The sequence below is a fragment of the Macrobrachium rosenbergii genome, chromosome 21 (assembly GCF_040412425.1).
Source record: "Macrobrachium rosenbergii isolate ZJJX-2024 chromosome 21, ASM4041242v1, whole genome shotgun sequence".
Lineage (NCBI taxonomy): Eukaryota > Metazoa > Arthropoda > Malacostraca > Decapoda > Palaemonidae > Macrobrachium > Macrobrachium rosenbergii.
Window position 1 is genome coordinate 13139761 of NC_089761.1, and position 23705 is coordinate 13163465.

Genomic DNA, 23705 nt, shown 5'->3' on the forward strand with positions numbered 1-23705 from the left:
CAAGTTTCAGACAAATAAAACCATTAGGAGATAATACAGCTTAGAACCTTCGCTTTTGAAGACCCCATCATAAGCTCTTCGTTGGGAGAGTCGGTAGAGCTGCGGACTGGCACTCGCTGGGCCGGAGTTCGATTCCCCGGCCGGCTGATGAAGAGTTAGAGGGATTTATTTCTGGTGATAGAAATTCATTTCTCGCTATAATGTGGTTCGGATTCCACAATAAGCTGTAGGTCCCGTTGCTAAGTAACCAATTGGTTCTTAGCCACGTAAAATAAGTCTAATCCTTCGGGCCAGCCCTAGGAGAGCTGTTAATCAGCTCAGTGGTCTGGTCAAACTAAGGTATACTTAACTTTGGAACTGCCTCAGAATGACTAAAAGTTCAAAGAACTCTGAGGTAATGTCTTGCTTAAATTTTAAACATTTAAACATGCAGTTATCGGTAATGCAGCCGGTTTTGATGTACTGTATGCAAAGAATGCACAGTTTGCATTTTAAGTGAAGGGTTACTCATTGCGCTGCTCTATAGCTGGGCTGTTAGATTGAAGAGGATGTGATAGTAATGGAATGGGAGATTCTTGGTGAAGGCTTTCAAGTTTTGTTTGAAGACTAGTTAAGATACCCAACAGTAGGGTGTCGAAAAATTGGAGAAGCCCCACCAGAACCCTGGCTTTACCTTGGATGCAGACCAGAAGTGCGACGTGGTTGTGCAATATATATATATATATATATATATATATATATATATATATATATATATATATATATATATATATATATATATATATATATATATATATATATATACATCAACATGATAACAAGAAGAATAATTACAATTCTTCTGGATTTATTGGTCTATATAGAATCGTTGAATCCCTACATATCGAATCGTAAACATTCTTTGTCATCGGGATCTGATTTAGTGGTTAGGAAACAACTGACTTTGGTTAGTGTACATCCATTCAGATTTCTCAAGTATAGAGGATATTCCCGTTACACGTGTGCGCCGATGCCTTTGTATGATTGCAGTTTTCTTTCTCGGATGTGATAATATTTATAGTCTACAACCATTCTGATTTCCTCCTTGTGTATGCCTTTGTCTAACAAATCTAGAAACTAGAACGATTGCTTGTAAGATAAGTGATGTAAAGGAAAAGGAAGGATGAAAATTATAATAAAATAAACAATTTGTATAAAGAAAAGTAATAAGGAAAATGATAGTAACGAAGGAATAAAATAGCAAGCAGATGCAAACAGTTAGTTATACTGTTTGCATATATAGTTTTTTTTCTCAGCCAAATATACGTATCACTTAGAGGTAGGTGGCTTAGGAAGGTGTTCATAGGCCATCATGTTATGACTCTAAGCTGGTTTTGCTACCCATGTGCAGGTGGGTCGACTCATGGGCGGCAGGCAGATACGAACCTTTTGAAACTACCAGTCAACTATGTGATCATTTTGAATGGAATGCCCAGCTTTGCTCAGAAAATTTTTACCTTTATAAGAAATCGTCCTCAGAGTAGCAACATTGTTTATAAGATTCCACGTATGGACTGATTCATTCCATTTGAGCCATACAAGTAAAGAATTAAATGTCAAAATAAATTGACATGAATATACAGTTAGAACTGGCAGGAAAAAACGCTTTATTTGTACATGCAAGTGAATAATAAAAAGTTGTTTGGTCCCACATTAGTATAATTATGAGATGTAAAATGATTGTGTCCCGAAAATCTTATGAAGTTCGCACTGATATAGCCAGCAAAGGAAAATAACATTGCCATAACCTCAGTTCTTTATTGGTCCCATTCTGCACAAAATGTTCGAAGGAGATTTGAAAGAGAATCAATAATATCGGTAATCCTGGCTGATATCAGGGATGATTTAGACAGCTGTTTCAGACCAAAAGACCTTCCCCAAAACTAATGACCTTTATATCAAATAGAGTGGTTAAATAACCCCTTTTAGCTTTCTATACAGGAAAACTATTGTGCCGATTTGTCTGTCCTTCCGCACTTTTCTGGCCGCCCTCAGATCTTAAAAACTACTGAGGCTAGGGGGCTGCAAATTGGTACTTGATCATCCACCCTCCAATCATCAAATATACCAAATTGCAACCCTCTAGCCTCAGTAGTATTGATTTTATTTATGGTTAAAGGTAGCCATAATCGTGCGTCTGGCAACGCTATAGGACAAGCCATCACCGAGCCGTAGTTGAGAGCTTCATGGGCCGCGACTCATGCAGAAAACTCGATTGCACCGAAGAAACTTCGGCGCGTTTTTTTATTTGTTTAATTCCAGTCTCCAGCCCTCTGGTGCTACCCTCTGTTATAGGCTAATGTTATTAAAAAAAATCTGTTGTACGTGGTTCGAGATTCATTGAGCAAGACTAATCGCGAGGCGAACAGTCCATCCTAAATGATTAATCTCTCAGAAGACTCGATGTAATGGATGATGAAATCGAGCGTGTTGCCGGCACCTCGAATGTTGACGATATCCTCCGGGGTTAAGACTGATTTCAGGGCCACGTCGGCGATGCGCGATGCCCCTGCTGTGCCCAGCAAGAACAAGAGACCTCGGAGGACGACCGTCAGCGTCTTCAGAGCCGTTCTTACCAAAACCAGGAACAGGTCCTCTATGTTTTCCCAGAACTGACCTGAAATGAAGAGATTCGTTTGTTATCAGGGCATGGCTCAGCTAAGTAAGACTGACAAAGTCTGTTACCTTGTGAGAGACGATATTTTTGTTTGTAAAAAGCTTCAGAGCTCTAATGTGAAATACCTAAAAAAAGAGTAGACTCACTCTCTCTCTCTCTCTCTCTCTCTCTCTCTCTCTCTCTCTCTCTCTCTCTCTCTCTCTCTCTCTCTCGTTCCCGTGATAATTTGAGTCAGTCGTAAGAGTGGTTTTGGCTTGAATAGATTTTTTTCAGAGCTATGTAGTTATCAACAGGAAGATCAACTAAGTATTCGAGAAAAAAGATTATAGGTTTCAGAAGGTACCTCTTACCTGGAAGCTTCAATAATTTGTTAGTGCTGAAAAATATACGAGAAGTTTATTGTGTACAATTTTCTTATACGTGTCCAGTTTCTAATATCAGGAGCTGAAGTGATATGTAGGATAGGCACCAAGGTCTATGTTACTATGCCTTTTTCTTAAAGAAGTACAATACACAAAGGAAAAAGTATACTAGGAAAGCTACGGTTTCTCAGAGAGAGAAAAAATGGCATAATTTCCATTGAAAGGAATTTTTTCACACTATTGTCAGGAAACCCAAATGAAAATTAGTTTGTCCCCGTTAGAAAGCTCTAGAAAACAGTAGAAAGAAGTTTAACGGCAATTCTTACTTGAAAAAGGAAGGCGATTCGTAGCTGGACCGATGGGGTTCGCTCCCAGGTTGAATCCATCATTTGGTCCGGCAGCCGGTTGCCTCGTTAACGGATCGTCGAAGTACTGATTGTTCATGAACTCGTTCATTCTCGATAGAGGGACAAGTGCGTAAATTTCGTCTGGGCGCAGATGATCTGTGAAATCACTTTGGTTGAACAATTGCACAGCAACTAATGGACATATACACCTTATACTTGGAGAAACTGAATTTTCCCAAGCGTCAGCTGAAAATTTTTCAATAAAGTGCGAATGGAATAAATTAATGGCTCTGTCGAGCATTTCTGCTCATGGTTGCCTCAGCAGGATTGAATCATTGTTAGACACATGACTATATATGTGTTCTGGATACAAATTAAAAAGATTTAGGAATTGGAAAGAGTCCACCATGTAGACAGGAAGAAACTGTATTTGTTCTTATGTAAACTTTAAATGGTCATATATTAATTCAAAATCCCCCCAGTTTAAACAAAAGAAAATTGTTTCTCCACATGTGAAGCATGAATGTTCTGAAGATACTATATATATATATATATATATATATATATATATATATATATATATATATATATATATATATATATATATATATATATATATATATATATATATATATATATATATATATATAATCACCAAGTTACAAATGTCGCTTAATATCAAATTCACGCTACCTCAGGAATATCTCCGATGGAGAATTATCACTGAAAGGGAATTTTATAAGTGATAAATGGATTGGTAATTACCCTTCGATGATGATTCTCCATCGGAGATATTCCCGAGGTAGCGTGAATTTGATATTAAGCGACATTTGTAGCTTCATGATTGTGTATAAATCACGGTGTGATATAAAATTTAATATATATATACAGTATATATATATATATATATATATATATATATATATATATATATATATATATGTATATAAAAGCCATTCTTATGGCTATATATTAAGTGCAGATGTTCTGAAGATGTTGAATATCTAAACATAAATATATAAAAAAGACCTGCACATTGGTCACACATTAATTTACTAGAGAGAGATATTTCATGGTATGTTCCAAGCATACGTACCATTAAAGTGTCCTTGCGTTCCCATCGTGACAATAGGGTACATCGGGTATTCAGCTGATGGTGACTGAGTGTTGAAAAGAGGTTCATTCTGAAGAGCCGTCGGAGCGATGTCATTGGTGGGAGCATTCGACATATGCGCTGGAAAGACTGGTTTCATCGACATGGTCGGCGTGGAAAAATAATCTAGCGTTTGCCCATCGAACTCATAGGGTTCTTCTTGGTACTGAAAGAGCTTTCTGTGGATCTTGCGAGAGAACTCATTAAGAGTCAGTGATGCGGATGTACTTGGTCGCGCATTTTTAGACCGAACTGGGGTCGGGACAGAGAGCCTGTCCGTAAAAACTTGTCTGAAGCGTGAATTAGACTTTACATCTGAATCCACAGGTACGGCATTCGAACTATTCGTGGACTGTGATGAGAAATGAGAAGTTTTTGAGGGAGAAAACGATGATACGGAGATGGAGAGCATCACTGTTCTGTTATGGAGTACCCACACAAGGATTTGCGCTATCGCGAGGAGGGTGAGAAACTGGCACAGGACTCTGAAAGAACGAAACAGAGTCAGATACGTAGATGAACTTGGTATTAATAAAACAACAGGAGCGCCCACGCGCCCGCACACAGTATGTATATATATATATATATATATATATATATATATATATATATATATATATATATATATATATAGTTAGTGTCTCTGTGCTTGTTACGAATATGTACACATACGTAACAGGCACGCACGACATGTCACCAGTTTATTTTAGCATGTTATATATATATATATATATATTATATATATATATATATATATATATATATATATATATATATATATATATATATATATATATATATATATATATATATATATATATATATATATATATATATATACATATACATGTATGAAGATAAAAAGCCCATAAAACAATATTTGAATGTTGCAACCATATATTTTGAGCACTTCCTTCTGTGTCCCTGTTCACTGGTAAAATATTTTACCAGTGAACAGGGGCACAGAGGAAGAAATATAATTGCAACGTTCAAAATATATGCCTTTTATCTTCATATTATACTGTATTACAGTAAAAACATTCAAACAGTGATTTATATATATATATATATATATATTATACTGTGGTATTACAGTATAAAGTATATTATATATATGTATATATATATATATATATATATATATATATATATATATATATATATATATATATATATATATATATATATATATATATATATATATATATATATATATATATATATATATATATATATATATATATATATATTATATATATATATATATATAGTATATATATATATATATATATATATATATATATATAATATATATATATATATATATATATATATATATATATATATATATATATATATATATATATATATAACCTGCTGCTGAAATAAACTGGTGACACGGACAGACAATGTCATTGGAGATATAGTTTGGTAAGTACTCTACAATGCCTGTGTAGAGGAATAAAACTTTTATGAGTAACCTGAAAGGCAGGAAAAGAGATGACAGGTGCAAACCCACTTACTTTATCCTAGTCGCTTAAGAGCTCCAAGTTCTTATCCATCTTTACGTATTTTCAACCCACCGTCTGTATGGCCACACTATTTCTACTTTGGAAAAATTTTTAGGATAAAATTTTTAGCAATATTTTCACAGATTAGTACAGAAATCAGCTTGGGTACAGTATGGATGTAACGGTATAAAAAAAGACAGAGAACAGATGGGATATGTATGTGGATGCCTCCCTTAAAAGATTTAGTTTGTGTTGAAGTTCAGCCATTCTCTCTCTTTAGAATATAATTATATATATATATATATATATATATATATATATATATCTCTCTCTATATATCTATATACATATATATATATATATATATATATATATATATAATATATATATATATATATTTTATATATATATATATATATATATATATATATATATATATATATATATATATATATATATATATATATTTATATATATATATATATATATATATATATATATATATATATATATATATATATGTATGTATGTATGTATATAAATGTGTATGTATGAATGTACACGAATTTTTTGTCCCTTGCACACACGCGACTTTTATATTCCCAAATACTGAGCCACAACTATCGTTTAATATCGAATTCACTATACCTTGGGAGCAACTCACACCTAAAGGGAATTATAACTGACTATTGGTTAAATTCGACAGTTTATTATTGTCTAAATCACAGGCTCAGGTTCGAATCCTTGCTGGGGCAGAAGCACTTGGCTTATCTGTTATATTGCGTTTTGGCTGTAAGCTATTCCCGGGTATAATGAATGTAATATTAAACTATATATATATATATATATATATATATATATATATATATATATATATATATATATATATATATATATATATATATATACATACAAACACACACGATATATATATATATATATATATATATATATATATATATATATAGTATATATATATATACATACATACATACATACATGAGGGTTTCGTATGAATAACATTTAAAGAAAAGAGCGGAGTAAACACGCCTACCTGTATACTGCGACATTCACTTGTGAGTTTTTTCGAAGCATTCTAAAGAAGCAAACTTCGCTCGTAGGAAATTTTACGGCACTACGACTACGATCTCCACCTGTCCAACCTTGACTGAGTGGCTAATAAAGAGTCGCCACTCTTAATGGTCAGGTAAACTTGGCTGGCAGACGTCCACGTTAGGGATCTTTTCAGGGGAGATAATGAGTTAGGTGCTTTTCAGGACGCACCAAGAGCAGCCTGAAAACGTTACCAAGTTCTCTTTCTAGACAGGAGCGTTTGCCATTGTGCACAGGTCCAAATCATTCATATTCGAGAGCTTGGAATCGAAAGCATATTTTGACGCTGCGTGGGGCGAGTGAACAAAAACCGTATGATTTTTAACTGGCAACCCTACGTCTCCCTTGTTTACCGTGTTCTGTCCCAAAATGGTGGACTGATTTTGATCTTGGGGTGGGAGCCCTATTATGCCCCCTGAGAGAAAGCTTTCTATTTTGTTTGTGCATGTGGTTTTAAACTACATGATAGCCGGTATGCGCAAGTAAACATTATCTCTCTCTCTCTCTCTCTCTCTCTCTCTCTCTCTCTCTCTCTCTCTCTCTCTCTCTCTCTCTCTGAGGGCAGCAATTTGATATTTGGGCTTCAAGCAAATATGATTTTCATTTGCACCTTCATAATTTCCTTGTTTATATTTTCCAGTTTACTGAAGAAAAATGGTTTGAAAGCCGAGGTGTTTACTGTAACATGGCAGTTGCAGTTGTCAGTAAAAGTAATAAAAGAAAACTCAGTAAAAGTAATAAAAGAAGAATTCAGTAAAAGTAATAAAAGAAAAATTCAGTAAAAGTAATAAAAGAAGAATTCAGTAAAAGTAATAAAAGAAAAATTCAAAGGAAAGTGACCGTCGTATGGCTGGGAGGGAGATATATACAGTAGATAAGAAGCAGGTCCTTGGGTATTGGCTTAGAAAGAGATGCGGGATCGTGTTCAGTTAAAGGATCAAGAAAAATTGGGTTGTCTGTTATGCCTTTCTTGTTTGGTTGCCTTACAAACTTAGGAATTCTCCCCATGTCGCTTGTTTTCCCAAATTCCAATGATCTCCATATTACCAGCTTATATATACCGTATTTTCATCCCTTTCTTTCTAATAATCCATCAAGCATGAATAGATTGTTTGCGTTATCACATTTTAAATAGAAAACTAGTTCTTCATTGGATGGGTGGGTAGAGCTCTCAGCTAGCACGCTGTTGGCCCAGCGTTCGACTCTCCGACCGACCAATGAAGAATTGGAAGAATTTATTTCTGGTGATAGAAATTCATTTCTCGTCATAATGTGGTTCGGATTCCACAATAAACTGTAGGTCCCGTTGCTAGGTAACCAGTTGGTTCTTAGCCACGTTAAATAAATCTAATCCTTCGGGCCAGCCCTGGGAGAGCTGTTAATCAGCTCAGTGGTCTGGTTAAACTAAGATATACTTAAATAGAAAACTTATTTTACGGAGAGCTAAAATGCTTTGCCTTTAATATTAGAGTTCAATGTTGAGTTGTTTTGGATGTCCGGGTCAGAGCCCCTCGACTAGGTAAGGTTACTGAGACAAGTTAGATTAGGATGGGCTGTAAAATCTAAGGAAGGTAACCCAAGGACTTCATGATACCCCCTAAAACCAGTAACTCCATCGATTTGCGAAATTACCTCAACGACTTTTCTTCTGAGTGAAAGCTATTGCTCATATTTACTTCATTAATCCTGCCAGATCTCGTCCACTGATATGAAGTAGGCTATGCGTGTCCTTCTCCCCTAATAGATTAGGAACCAAGGATCGCTGGTCCAAACACCGTAAAGGGATAGTGCCCTCAGTGCACCGTGTGAGTGCACTGTAGGTATCACTTAAGTCTCCTTGCATCGTCCCTTCGGCCCCTAGCCGCATTCATTTTATTCCTTTTACTGTACCTCCGTTCATATTCTCTTGCTTCCCATCTGTCTTTTCGCCCTCTCCTAACGAGCGTTTCATAGTGCAACAGTGAGGTCTTCCTCCTGTTACAACTTTAAAACCATTTTAATCTCAATTTCTTGTCTAGCGCTGAATGACCTCATAGGTCCCAGTGCTTGAACTTTGGCCTAAAATTTATATTCCATTCTATTGTCGGTCCAGATTCTAATGCCACAGATTGTTTACTCTTGCACCTCTTTGGAAGTCGAGTTCGTCAATCTCCAGAACAGATGTTTGTATTGCATCCACTGGTAGGCTATCACAGACCAACTGTAACTATTTCATCTCTTCTCAGTGAGATAAACAGGAATGCTGCTGAGAAACCATCTGATCAAGAGATGGGACAGCTGCATCCAAATCACCAGCCACTTTAGAAGTCACTATTGAAGAGACTGATTTTTGGGTCTCTAAACTGTTAAAATTTTCGGTTTAACTTAAATAACAATGTAGTGTGCCTCAGAGACTGCAAACCTTTGTTGAAAAACTGAAAATACTGATGTGTGACAAACCTCTCATTTTTAATGTGCCATTGAAGAAATAGGGCAACTCTTAGGATTCATCCCCTGAGATTATTTGTCATACCACTCAGTATACAATTAAAACGGAAATGATCGACCATCACTACATGACACACTAAAGTATACAGATTTACTTGCAAGAATTGAGAGTGGAAGCCTTGCTTGTAAGGAAGTATACAATTTGCCTTTGCTGGCCACCTGGAAATGACCTTATTTTGGTTATTTCAAGTCTCTGGCTTAGATACTGAATGTTGTGCACTACCTATGTTTTTGAAACAGGATTGAACCCGACTCATTAAGACGTTGTCAACAACCAGCGAGGAATCTACCGGTACTCTGTCACTGAAAATTAAAGTACTGAAGTATTCTTCCATACTCCCCAGCAAGGTTGCTTCTCTTGCCCTTTTTCTGTCGGTGCTGTGTAGACTGTGTTCTGCTGAGTTCACGGGAAGCAAGTCCCTCTTCATTGCCTTGTGACACCAGTCATTTTCGGATTGTAAGTTTCAGTGACCATTTGTTGCAGAGCTTTGGAAATGTCCTTCTCCGGTCTTCATTACTCTTGTAGTTTTCATTTATCAAAAGGAAATCCTGAGATACCTATGGACATTAGTGTTCAATTACCGTTGGCCTCTCAAAAGTTACAGATATAACCCCTGACAGAAACTTCTTATTATATCAGTTTTTAGTAGGCAGTATAAAACTTCATCTGTTTGGTACAGAAGTTCACTTTTATGAAATGATGATTTGCCAACCTGGCTATATAATTATATTACATGGTCTCACGGACTCGACAGTACTTGCTGGTTGGGGGATTTGAAGAGTACCTTTCCTCGCTGAGTACTGGGACAAGGGTTAGTCAAGTCAAGCAGTCGTGTTAAGTTTGAGGTACCTACTAGTAGCCTTCTTTATTTTCCAAAGTATTTTTTAAAATTTATTTTTAATGCCGTTTTTATTTATGATCATGTATTATCGGGGCGGTGTTTTATTTATGTGCATGTATGTTTGTACATAAGTAAGCACCTAGATGTTATGACACCAGTTTTAATAGCCACATAAGAAAACATTTATCGAGTATTCGTTATTATTGATGTCTTTTAATTAATAACCATATTACCTTAAAATAGTTACCTCTATATCAATAGGGAATCACAGTACTTTTATACAAATGGTATAGGACACCAACATATTATCCGTCAGTAAAATGCTGGTCATTTGAGTGACACGTAAAACATTTCGACGAACAGCACTACATAAGAACCTGTGATGAAGTTTTGTAGTAGTGACGTAGGTCTTTTCACTTTAAGAAAACGTTAAGGTGGTGGTGGTGGTGGTGAGATATGAACCTTCCCCTTATTTTGGGGGCAATGAAATTCGTTGTAAATAAGAAGAGTTACAAGTAACTTTATAAATTAAGTCAGCTGGAGACGAAACTCGTCTTGACAGTTTCAACCACGATAGCGTTCGTAGTATCTTCCTCCAAACATGTCGCAATGAAATTGGTTCGAACTAGTTGAACTGAGATTTTATACATAATAACTAACTTCAGAATAAACAAAATTTAACTTTGCCAGGATTATATATTTGTTATGCAATATACCGCTGAAGTGATCTTCATTCACACCCAAATACTGAATTGCACTGAAAATAGTTAAACAAAAAATAATTACGTTGCACGTGAGCGTGTGTGGCACCAGAGCAGCAACGCTTTTCAGCAGGTGCCAAGTCGCTGTTTTATTGACTATCACTTTCTTTTACTTTGGCGTTCTTTCGGTTACATTTTTATTAATAGTGAAAGGATACACCTCAAAAGTGTCCTTTCAAGTGCAACCCACGTTCTTCAAATTTTCTTTATTATACTGTATATATGCCGTTGCAGATATTGCTAACTGACGCCTCAGTCTCGGATGTTTACAGTCGCTCCGCAGTTGAACATTTTAGTGAGTGTCGACCGCAAATAAATCGTCAGATTCGTACGGCCAATGGAGTTTTGCGTTAGATTTGGTGGCTTTCCAGCCTGCTCCTAATCAGGTTGTCTTAGTCTTTTTTTCCTCTTAGTTCTACATGACACATGGAGTCGTTTCACAGGGACAGCAAACACAGATATCTTCAGTTTAAGGTGAGTTCCTTAAAGTTACCAGTGATGTGAACGTGGCGAAACATTACGAAACTTACACCGGCTGTGGGTTCCCCACTGTTATCCCGAGTCGTTACTCTATTCAGGGGAGAGCTATTTTGATATTGTAACTATAGCATTCATTACATTGGTCTTCAGGTAGTGTGAATAGTTATTTATTGCTTCTTTAGGTTTCTGATAGGCCTGTATGGTACAGATTTCGTCTCTCTCTCTCTCTCTCTCTCTCTCTCTCTCTGTGTGTGTGTGTGTGTGCGCGCGCGCGCGCGCGTCTCTCTCCCGAACGGCAGACAACGTATTTTAGATAAATATGAAGTGGTGCCACTTATGCCAGACTGAATGATCCCTAATGCCACTTGACCGTGTGTAATGTGCAGTTTGTATATATATATATATATATATATATATATGTGTGTGTGTGTGTGTGTGTGTGTGTGTGTGTGTGTGTGTGTGTGTATACAAAAGTTAAGTATACCTTAGTTTTACCAGACCACTGAGCTGATTAACAGCTCTCCTAGGGATGCATATATGTATATATATACTGTATATAGGCTATATATATATATACAGTATATATATATATATATATATATATATATATATATATATATATATATATATATATATGTTTAATGTCAGCGTTAATGAGAGATTTTGGTAGGTAAGTGATTGTCAAGTACAGTTAATCGAGAAAAATTCTTACATTTTTTTTAGTTCTTACTTATATTTGGATGCCAGAACAACTTTCTGTTTCTCATCTTTTTAAGAGGCTCCATAATGATACATAACCACATCCAAAAAATTGTACAAAGGTCGAGAGCGTATGTATTAACGAATGTACTGCACGCTAAAGATTTTGATTAATTTGGGAACAACGGACCGAGAAAGACTAGATAGGCCTCGAGTGCCTTCTAATGTGAACGTTTCAACGTAGCATCTTAAAATTCTTGAAAACTGGCCTGTATTCGTCTAAATGTAGTGCTATGTGAGCAGTTATACAGTATTGTTTAACTTAAAAACTTTTCGAGGAAGGCCTGTACATAAAGATCAAAGGGTCTGTTTTTTTGCGCAAAGTCTGTGTTAAACAATGGGCTCCTTTAGATCTATAACTAAAATGGTTAACTTGTGTGAGAATATCAGCCCTCTGTCTATCACTGCACTGTCATTGTCTCATTATGAATACTAATGCGGGGATTCTGAAAATTTTTGCTCTCTCTGTCGCAGCAGTAGTATTAATGCTGAGATTCGGACGAACATCAGGTAATCTTATCAACATACAGTATGCTGATAGCGTAACTTACAGTGGTTGCGACGACATCCCAGCCAGTGTTGTAGCTTATGCGCTCTTGAACAGTAACGGTAAATTGTGTAGCCGTGAACGATTTCGATTTCTGCGGAGTGGCTTTGAAAAGTGCGGATTTAATGATTCGTACGAGATATGAGTTACTGTCCGAACGGCTGCTTATGGGTATACTGCATGTTTCAAGCTAGTTCACTTCAGTTAATAGGCCTAAGCTAGGAAGTTTACCGTTGATTTGGGTTTTCACGTAGTGTGGGTGAGTCTACTTAGTCAAGTGGTGTGTAATTACATTGATTTCGAAGCAGTAGTTTTTCTCGTCCATTACATTGACAGTTACAATGCCAGATTTATGTTAGAAATTAATCGGTTGTCATTCATCCTTGGTTACAGTGTGATGGTGTCTATACCACGGAATGTTCCACAAGCAGATACGGGGTTGTGTTGTGTGTCTTTAGTATATTCGCTATTACCGATGACTTGTTATTTTTTCTGTTGGCAAAAGATTTTTCAACTTATATTTCCCTAACCTGAATGAGAGAAACCAGGTTTTAAGAAACCCATCCTGCTGTCGCTTAGGAAGGCATAGCTATAACGAAAAAATTAACTGATGACATTACTTTTTTTCTTTTTTTGTCCAACTTGTCATGAGCGTTCACGGTGAAAAAGTATGAAGGATAAAATATACCCTTTTAACAATAAATGTTCAAGTTTTATTTGTAAATAATAAGACAAACTGTCACTTTTTCGGAACTTCTCTCCAATGAGGAAACAGCAGTTTCCGGAAACCCCCTAGGCTTATATTTGATGTTTATCCTTAGTATTAGTTTTATTATTAACAATCTTCCACGGAATAGAATTTGCGTAATCAGCAAAGGACAGAATAGCAATGAAGGAATTGAATCGTTTTGTAAGAAAGGGCAAAATATATTTTTATTAATGTTTATATATATTTCTAACTGTTAAAGGGAAATGAAGTAATTCATTTATTTATTTGGCCGAAAGCGATTGCAGCCTGATGTAGGAGACATTGATAGTGACGTAAGAGGTAATACACCCCATTAATTTTTGTTTTAATTGACCGTTATTGATCAGGTTCAGGAAATAGAAAAAAACATTTGGATCTTGGCAGTGGATGTTGGGAAGAAAAAACGGAAGTTCGAAGAGAAAAAATACCTAAGTATAATTGGAAGTTCAGTAGTCTTTCCTAGCGTAGAAATTCCTGCCCTTCATTTGTTCCGCTATTTTAACAACTGTAGACGGACACGAAAAAGTATTTTATCCTAATTTATCTAGTTTTAGAAGATCTTGACGTGTAAAGCAAAATAACACTTCGAAATCTATTGACTTATGTAGTCTGGTTCCATTAGCGGCTTTGTGTTCGTGAAGAACTGAATGGGTGTTAAGTGGCTTTCTGTTTGAGCTGAAATTAATTAAACCATGGTAGGTAAGTCATTCGTGATAGCTAGTGCATTTTTTCATTTAAATAGGAGTTTTACTTAGTCATTTGAACTCGTGTTTGCGTGGTACTTTTTAAAGGAGTTTCAAAGTTACTTTCTGTTTACTGATTACTTTGTTATTGGATAGAGATAACTATCAGTAATCAAGCTTAGATATTTTCCAGTTGTTGTGGCAGCTTTGTGTGAAGGAAATATTTTTAACACTAATTTTCCTTGCAACTATAGATTATATAATGTTTTTTGGGGGGAAATGAATACCAGATCGTGATTGCTTCCGCTAGTGAAATTTGGGAGGTCGTGCTTTTACCCTTGTCAATTAGTATGATATCTTGAGAACGGATGAACATAATTTGACGAAACCTGTCAGATGTATTCTCTAGATGCTCTTCATGAGATACTGAAGTATTGACATAAATCAGGTTATAGTAAGAATAGTTGCTATGCGGTTTCTCCCGAAACTTAATGGTCTCAAGAAGGTCACCCAATGAATGTATCTGCCAGGTTTATTCAGTCTGTTAGCATAGAAAAGGAGGGATACTCGGTATTTTAAATGTTCCATAGCCGGGGTCTTTTTTCTTAATATCTGACTTTGTGCTGATAAAGTACAAAGTGTTACCTGTATTTAAGTTGTGCACACTAGATGGATAGCACTCTTAATTTTGACATTCATTCTGACTCCCTCATATCCATGAGAACACTTGGTTGCATTTACGCTTGCTTCGGTGTCCTATTAGAGAAGCCTATGCTGCTGGATGAGGGTATATATATATATATATATATATATATATATATATATATATATATATATATATATATAGAGAGAGAGAGAGAGAGAGAGAGAGAGAGAGAGAGAGAGAGAGAGAGAGAGAGAAGTTTAGCTCAAAAAAATAAAACCATGCTTAAATGTTAATGTCCAGGTCATTAGTTAAGCAATCAAAAATTATTCGGACATTTATGAGAGTAATCGATTTGACGAAATGCCTAATTTATTTTAGATAATTGAAAAATAACTGTAATGAAGATTCGGGGAGCTAGTAATTTTAGGGGATTTGAATTTTTTATTATTTAGGAAGGTGTGTGTGTACTCATATTTATTGAAAAACACCAGTTCACCAGTATGATTAAAGTATATTGTTCTTGAGTAATGCACAGGAAAGCCAAGAATGAGATTTAACAGTAATTTTTCCTGTTTGTAAGGAGATAATTTCTTGTTTTCATCATAGATATGTACATTATTTAAATCCATCTAACGAAGGTTGTTCTCTTTCAGAATATGAAGAAACGGGAATTTTCTCACAACGAAGAATGCTACTAACTGCTACACTTGCTAAGCACCACAGGATTCATTTCATTAAGGAAACCTGCGAGTACATTAACAGGCAGGAACAATGACTTCGCAGCCTTTGATGTTGTCCTTTTGTTACTTCGTGCTGATATTGGTTATTCTGCCCATTTTTTGCAGTGATAAAGTATATTCTGTTTTCTATCAAGGTGACAGGATAAGAAATGAGGAGACTGACAAAATGAAGATGGATTACAGAAAAAGCGGGGTTTTAGAATACCTTAGGAACCTGAACCCACAGGAGTCCAACGGATACCATGATACAAAACTGACTGATTCCGTCGACAATTTGGTTATAGTCATCGCTAAACATCCTTCCAGGAAAGATGATCTTGTCCTTTCCCAGCTTGTGACCGAACTAGACAGAAACATCAGGATCTGAAAGGTTTCACAGAAATGCCATGATTATCTGCAATGCCTCTAGGATCGCTTTTGGAGAACTAAGAACCTTGTCGATGTTTTACCCTGTCAGACAAGCTAAGAATACAACCAGTTGGAAGTTGTTCAACAAAGAGGAGATCATCAAGCATGATTTTGTCGACTGTATCTCAATGGGAGTTAATCACACCGAAGCCAAGTACATCACATTGATCAGGGATAAAATGGTACCTTATTCCGGCTTTCTAGAATCTCTAAACAGTGTGATATCGTCGCAGGTTAGCTGTACCTTTCGAAGAGGAGAGTTGCACAGAAGAGAGACCTCATGGTTACTCCTCCACCTCCATGAACCCATCCATTTGAGGCACTACAGATTTTCCCTCAACTGTTTGAAGGAACTCTTCCTTATTGCAAGCGTTGGCTCTGTTACTTTTTACCTGGTCTTCCGTTGGTTAGAGGGAAAGCAGCCCAGTCACTCTTTCCCCACAGCTTCCTTCATCTTCTTTGGCGCTCTTTACTTTTTTACCTTCGCCATGATCATAGGCAGGCCTTACGTCAGTGAGCTGAGGAGGACTGTCAGTGCTTTGCACAGGGTCTACGATCCTGCAGAGGCTGTCCCGTTCTCGGCTTTATCAATGCCCATCAGCAGTGTAAACGAACTCTTACTGAAACTGAACTCGATTCATTGTTCTAATTACGTGCCCTTCCATGCAGTGCTCGATCACATGGTGAACACCATGGAAAAGCCATCTTTTGTGATATCGCCCAGCCTCTTCAGATATGTGGCCAGTACCTGAGAATGGGATGTGTCTTCGCATCTTTTTACAAGTCTTCCATATTTACTCAGGAAAGGCAGTTACCAGTAGACTTGTCACCTTGCCACCTTAAATAAGTGACCACCATGTTTACCCAAAACTTTCTGATATTCTTGAAGGGAAAGAACATTCTTACTGTTTGTCTAACTTTCATGAATATCATACCCAGAAAGACTAATTCGTTTGTGTATATGTTTTATCTTTTTGTTTTCAATTCATGTGTATTAAGGCGCTCCGTTGATATAGCGTATAAATGTTACAAGAACATTTCAGTGATCCGTACACACACTTTTTGAAATGAAAAAGGTGGAAGATAATGTATTCGAATTGAAGTGCAGTAAGAAAATAGGAAATTATTAAACTTAAGAGAATTTTTTCTTTTCGCCGTATACAAATGTTGTTTAGCATTAATATCCTGAGTTGCCAAACGTTATTTATGTATATTTTCATAGTTTTCGTAACAGCTAGTATTCTAATGAAACAAATATGTGAATATAACCCAATAGAGCAAGAAGTCTTATAATATTGTATAATATGTAATGTAGTCTTCCTTTGATTTTTTCCTTTCTGATATTTCGATGTGAATATTTAAGCCTATAATTACCAAAGTAATTATGTAACCTGTCGTCGTAATGGCGATGGTCCACGATGCCTTGTGGCTGCTAGACGTACGCTTAACTGTGCCTTCAAAAACTTCTTGATGTGATTAGTGTAACTACAATTGTTATATCATTAAAATACTGTTAACTTATAGTGTTTGAATTATTTCACATGTAAATTTACATAAACTTTAGGACCTTAGTTTACATAATTATTGGCTGAAGTACAGTAGATGTCAACATAATAGTAATGAAATAGGACAGAAGAGGAACAATTTCCACTTTTCCTTGTAAAGTTTAATCTTGGGAATAAAAGGTACAGGAAGTTGGAAAAGCGTTGTTTTTAAAATACTGGAAGACAAGGGCATCAGCATTTAATTATGTATATGTATATGTATGTATGTATATATATATATATATATATATATATATATATATATATATATATATATATATATATATATATATATATATATATATATATATATATATAATATATATATATACATATATATTGTATATATATAATTAAATGCTAATGCACTTGTGTCAGCCAGTATTATAAAATTAACACTTTTCTAACTTCCTATACCGTTTATTCCCAAGACTGAACTTTTCAAGGAGAAATGGAAATTGTTCCTCTTCTGTTCTATTTCATTACTATTATGGTGACATCTATTTCAGCCAATAATTTGTGGCCAAACGAACTGCAATGAAAGATGCCCCAAATGCATCAACATGTACTAGGTACTGCCTACAAGAAAACTGTGCACATGTTCATCGGAAGAGTTGGCAGACCGGGACCTACTTGGATGAGAACTTCTGAGATGGAAAATCGTGTGTTGATTATTTGTAAATATATATATATATATATATATATATATATATATATATATATATATATATATATATAAATATATATATGAAAATATATATGAAATATATAAATATATATATTAGTATATATACATATATATGCATACATATACAGATATATATGCATACATAAACAGATATTTATGTATATATATATACATATGTATAAATTGGGAGAGAGAGAGAAAGAGAATAAGGATATTTTTTGCTAGGTGATTTAATTGCAAAGATAGGTGGCAGAGAAAGTAATGGCATTGTAGGCTGATGTGGAGTCTCTGGGGTGAATGAGAATGGAGGAATTGTTTTGCATTGGCGTTTGGAAAGAGGCTTTATTGTTTGAAAAAGATGGTTTTCAAGGGAGAATATTTATTATTGGAAGAGCAAGTTGGCCGACACAATGGTGAGGAGAGGAGTGGCAAATGTAAAATACTGCAGCTCTATCAGTAAAGGACTAGTGAATTTGGTAAGGAAGACGAGAACACTTCAAATGAAAATGACCCGTTTAGTCTAGATGAGATAAGGTTCAGTGTAGTAGCCTGCTGTTTAAGTTACATTTATGTTTAAAGTCACAATAGCTATTTGTTCTCGCAAGGATACAGACCTTTGTGTTTTATAGAAGAGTATTCCCAATCCCAGTCACTACCCGTTAAGGTGTTAGGGAAGTCAATGTATCTCACGTGGTGCAAGGTAGGCATTACTTAAGGGTGTCTGTAGCATCTCTTCAGCCCCTAGCTGCACTCACTTCGTGGCCTTGTACTTTTCTTCAATCTTGCTGTCCATTCTCTCTAACTTACTTCTTAGTGCAACTGTGGGGCTTTTCCCCAATACCACCTATAGATCACTGTAATTCATCGTTACTTTCTGTTTTTTTTTTTTTTTTTATCTCGGTGTCCAACCACTCCAACTCCCCTTTTCACTGTGTTAAGCTCAGAATGGCCGAAAGTGCCCCAGTTATTGTCTTGAAAGCCTTAATTTCATAAATCAGATTATAATAGGTTAAAAACTGGCCAGAGTTAAAGACAGAAGTTAAGAGTTTATGATAACTGTTAAAATTCCAAGATGGAATCTTCGAGATATTAGGGAGTGTTTTGTTGTCAGAGGAAGATAGGAAGATGAAATGAGAAGTTTAGCAAAAACTTAAGTGATGATCAAGAAACAATAATAAATTGTGGAAGGGTAAGCGAGGAAGTAAATAGAGAAAAAATACCAATGGGCAATAGGGTTTCAGAATTAGTGTCATTTTTCACTGTACCTCCACTTACATTATCTTTCTTCCATCTTGCTATCCACCCAATCCTAACAATTATTTCATAGTGCAACTGCTAGGTTTTCCTCCTGTTACACCCTTCAAACCTACCTACTCTCATTTTCCTTTCCATCGCTGAATGACCTTATAGGTTTCAGTGCTTGGCCTTTGGCCTAGACTCTATATTCTATTCCATTCCATACAGAATTAAAGGTGCAAATGGAGAGATGAAGTATGAAGAGAATGCGTCTTTGGTCGTTGGAGTCGCCGTTTTGGGATTTCGTTGAATGTAGAGGACAGAAGATTGGCAGTACTGAAAGGTACAAGAGTGCAAAGGGTTAGTGGACGTTTGAGACTGCTTGTGGAAATTCCAGTTCGGACCATCGGGGTAATTGAGACACCGGGAGTTGCTATCACAATTGAAATACTGCTATAGGTAGATAGTGTTAGTGAGTGACTGGCAAAGGTGTGTACGCTAAATTTATATCCAAATGAGGGAAAAGTTGTCAAGGAATGGACGAGAAAAACAATTGTTTCTTTGTTGAAGGATAAAGGTGATAGAGGAGACTAAGAATAAACTAGTATACCATGGAAGATGTGGGTTAGGATTTCAGTTGAGAAAGTAAGACATGAAAGAAGGATCGGTAGGGGAGGAACAATTTGGATTTAAACAAGGAAGGAGGTATAGGGACCAAATGTTTTAAATGAAACAGTTATATCAGAAGTTTGCAAGTAAAGGGAAAATCTGAGTGGCTTCCATGGATTAAATGAAAGCTTACGGTACAACTGATAGAGAGGCAAAATGAAAGCAACGAAAGCTAGCCATTGGTCATGTATGGCATAGGTGATAAGTTTCTGGGAGAGATAGACAATTTTTGTGTTAACAGCAAAGTATGTTTGAGTTTGAAGGTAGGGTAGTAGGTTGTTTGATGTTAAACATGAGGATGAGACAGTGATGTGTTGTGTATCCATGGTTATTCGATATTTTTATGGTTGTAGTGATGTGACAAGTCAGAGAAATAAAAGTATATTAATGCAGATGGAAAGTTGCTTGATGAGATGGGTTGCAAACGGAGTGGGGAATGACACTTTAGCTCAAGAGTGAATCGCAAGAGGAGAAAGCTGTGAGTAAATGTGAGATTGAGGAAGGCTACGAGAGTAAAGGAGAGCCAGGGAGGTGAATAATGTGCGTAATTGTGGATGGTTGAAGAAAAGAAACCGTATACTGTATTTATATAAGTATATTTATATAAGTGTTGAGAAGTAAAAATAATCAGTGATGGTAAGATGGCAGAAGAGGTAAGTCGCAGTAGAGGAAGCTTTGAATATCTATGGCAGCCAAGGTTGGAATACAATAAGGGGATGTTGCTCTAACTCTCTTTTCTGGAAGTAAAGCATGTTTATGTAGCATATGTGGAATATAAGGAATTGAAAAGGTGAAAAATGTAGTAGGAGTGGAAAAATGTGTAAGTGAAAGGATGGATTATAGCGTTTTGAAATGATCTGGTCAAGTGAAAAGGATGGAGGAGGATAGGTTAGGGAAAAGAGTATACAGTTCAAAAGCGTTAGGAGTATCTCTCTCTCTCTCTCTCTCTCTCTCTCTCTCTCTCTCTCTCTCTCTCTCTCTCTCTCTCTCTCTCTCTCTCAATGGGGCAATGAAAGCAGTGGTATCAGAAAAGAGAAGTAGAGAGCACTAATATCGGAATGATAATTTCCAAAACTAATGATCCTCATAATTAAACGATTAAAATTGACATCATTGTAGTTCCCTTTTATCTTGTACATTTAGAATTTTGCTCATTAGAATTTCTCAGATACTCAGTTCGTTTCATATTGCTCTCACCACTTCTTTTGACTTGGTTTCCGATAGATCAAGCACAGAAAATTCAAAAAGAAACCAAACCTATCTGAAGCTTTCAACATCATAATTAATTTCAGGTTACTGTCAAAGATTTTGTTTTATATTTAGAATACACATGCATATTCTCTTGATATTTCCATGTCATATTGGACCAAATATGATATCAGCTTTAACGTTTATTGAAAATTATCAGATTTCTTGCATTATTTTCTGTAAGTATGGAACTTGAACAATTTATTAAAAACCGGTCGGAATTTTTGTTACAGTAATTTTTGCCTGATTTGTTGTCATGTCTACAATTTTTACTAAATTAAATCACGTATCTTGCGATCGTAACGTCTTGGTCTTCCTACATTTATATTTGGCAATGCAACTGCTTATTTTCATCATATTTCTCTACCATGCATTCATGTTTGTAACCAGCTGTTTCTGTTTTATATATATAGTTTTTTACAATAATCAAGAGGCTTTCGGTTTTTGTGCCTGCAATTGATTCATTAACCGTAACTATTTTCCCTAGTGTGTAGGTTAAAAACAGTTTCCTTCGACCGTGACAGGATTCGAACCTGCAATCTTCGGATCCGAAGTCCGACGCCTTATCCGTTAGGCCACACGGTCGCTTAGCAGTGATGTGCATTTGCTTGTCTTTATATTTTGTCGAAATGTGAGTATTTTTTCGTTTTTTCCTTTATTGTAGGGTTGAAATGCATTTAAAACATAAAAGAATATCATAGTTCGTAGAATTTGATTATTTATTTCCTTATTAGTTGGGGTTCTTTGTTCCTTTGAAAAAAGATGAATTAGTAGCCTATTCTGTAGGACATGAATGACTTTATGGCTGCATTGCATTCGACGAATGGGTGGAAGTTAGTATATTTATTCACCCAGGTCGGAATTTTCGCATATGTTAAGAGGCCCTATGAAATGGGCGTGGACTGTAGTAGATACCATACAGACACAAAGCATCTTGAAGATCTCGATTTAGTAGAGTTTGTTCCAGCGCATGACTTACGAATATGTCACTGTCTCAACTACACTGTAAAAAGACTGTAAACATCTACGTTTCATGGGAATTGCATCACTTCAGAGCGATGGAAACGCATAGTTTCCCTTATCTAATCTTTTGAACTTACGTAAATCTCCGTTTTCTATTCAGCTTTAACTGGGAGACTGCCGCCCACACATACAACCCGCTTTTTTCATACGTTCATACGTATAGTACTTTTAGGCGTTGACAGAAGTATCCTTAACTGCAGCTTTTAACATACTTTGATTTTAAGGTATTGCTTTAATGTTTATTATTAATATATGCAGGTTTTTATATAAAAGATACGGCTATTGTGACGAAGGTTATTGATATTGCTGTAGTACTTTGTTATGTTTTCTGCAGCGAATAGAAGCTGCATGCACACCGTGTAGCTAAGAATAGTCGTCCATAAAGTGAATCATTCATACAACGTAAATTTAAGCATTGACAGAAGTATCCTTAACTGCAGCTTTTAACACACTTTGATTTTAAGGTATTACTTTAAACGTTTATTATTACCATATGCAGATTTATACATAAAAGGTGACGAAAGTTATCGATATTGCTGTAGTACTTGTAGTTATGGTTTCTACAACGTATAGAAGCTGCATGCACACCGTGTAGCTAAGAATAGTCATTCATAAAGTGAATCATCCATATTAAGTAAATATGCCCACTATTACAGGATTACACTACAGCAGGCATGACGTATTCCGAACGCCTGAAGTGTTGATGGAAGAAAAAACCTTAATTATTGTAGGCTACATGTGCTGATATCAAACACACACGCACAAATGGATGACAATTTTAGAAATAATGCGTAAAAATCTTTGTCTTATGGACGCTGAAGCTAAGTAGACTAAGTTTTCCATTCGAATATGCTCCGCAGAGCATGGATGGTAGGTGATGAATCAAATATTCGAGATGGAGATCTTGAATAAGGTTTTCACACGGAAAATGTCTTTCTGTTCAACTGTTTTTGTTATTTAGTGGTTATGTCTGACGACTGAGTATTGATGACATCTTCATTTAATTAAGATAATTTCAGACTGTTTTATTTTTTCATTCTTGTTTTTTCCAATC

At 35.8% G+C, this 23705-nt stretch overlaps 1 protein-coding gene, 1 non-coding gene and 1 pseudogene across 2 annotated transcripts; 1 reads left to right on the forward strand and 2 right to left on the reverse strand.

Moving 5' to 3' along the window:
• Window positions 1-1783: 1783 nt before the first annotated feature.
• Window positions 1784-7450, reverse strand: LOC136849682 (uncharacterized). Its single transcript, XM_067123028.1, has 4 exons — window positions 7084-7450; window positions 4462-5003; window positions 3345-3521; window positions 1784-2656 (listed from the first exon to the last, which is right to left on the reverse strand). The coding sequence occupies exons 1-4, from the start codon at window positions 7122-7124 to the stop codon at window positions 2415-2417; spliced, it is 1002 nt and encodes a 333-aa protein (XP_066979129.1). The 5' UTR covers window positions 7125-7450; the 3' UTR covers window positions 1784-2414.
• A 6684-nt stretch (window positions 7451-14134) lies between these two features.
• LOC136849683 (uncharacterized) lies at window positions 14135-17766 on the forward strand (annotated as a pseudogene).
• A 4374-nt stretch (window positions 17767-22140) lies between these two features.
• TRNAR-UCG (transfer RNA arginine (anticodon UCG)) lies at window positions 22141-22213 on the reverse strand. The gene has a single exon. It is a non-coding gene; the product is annotated as a tRNA-Arg (tRNA).
• Window positions 22214-23705: the final 1492 nt, after the last annotated feature.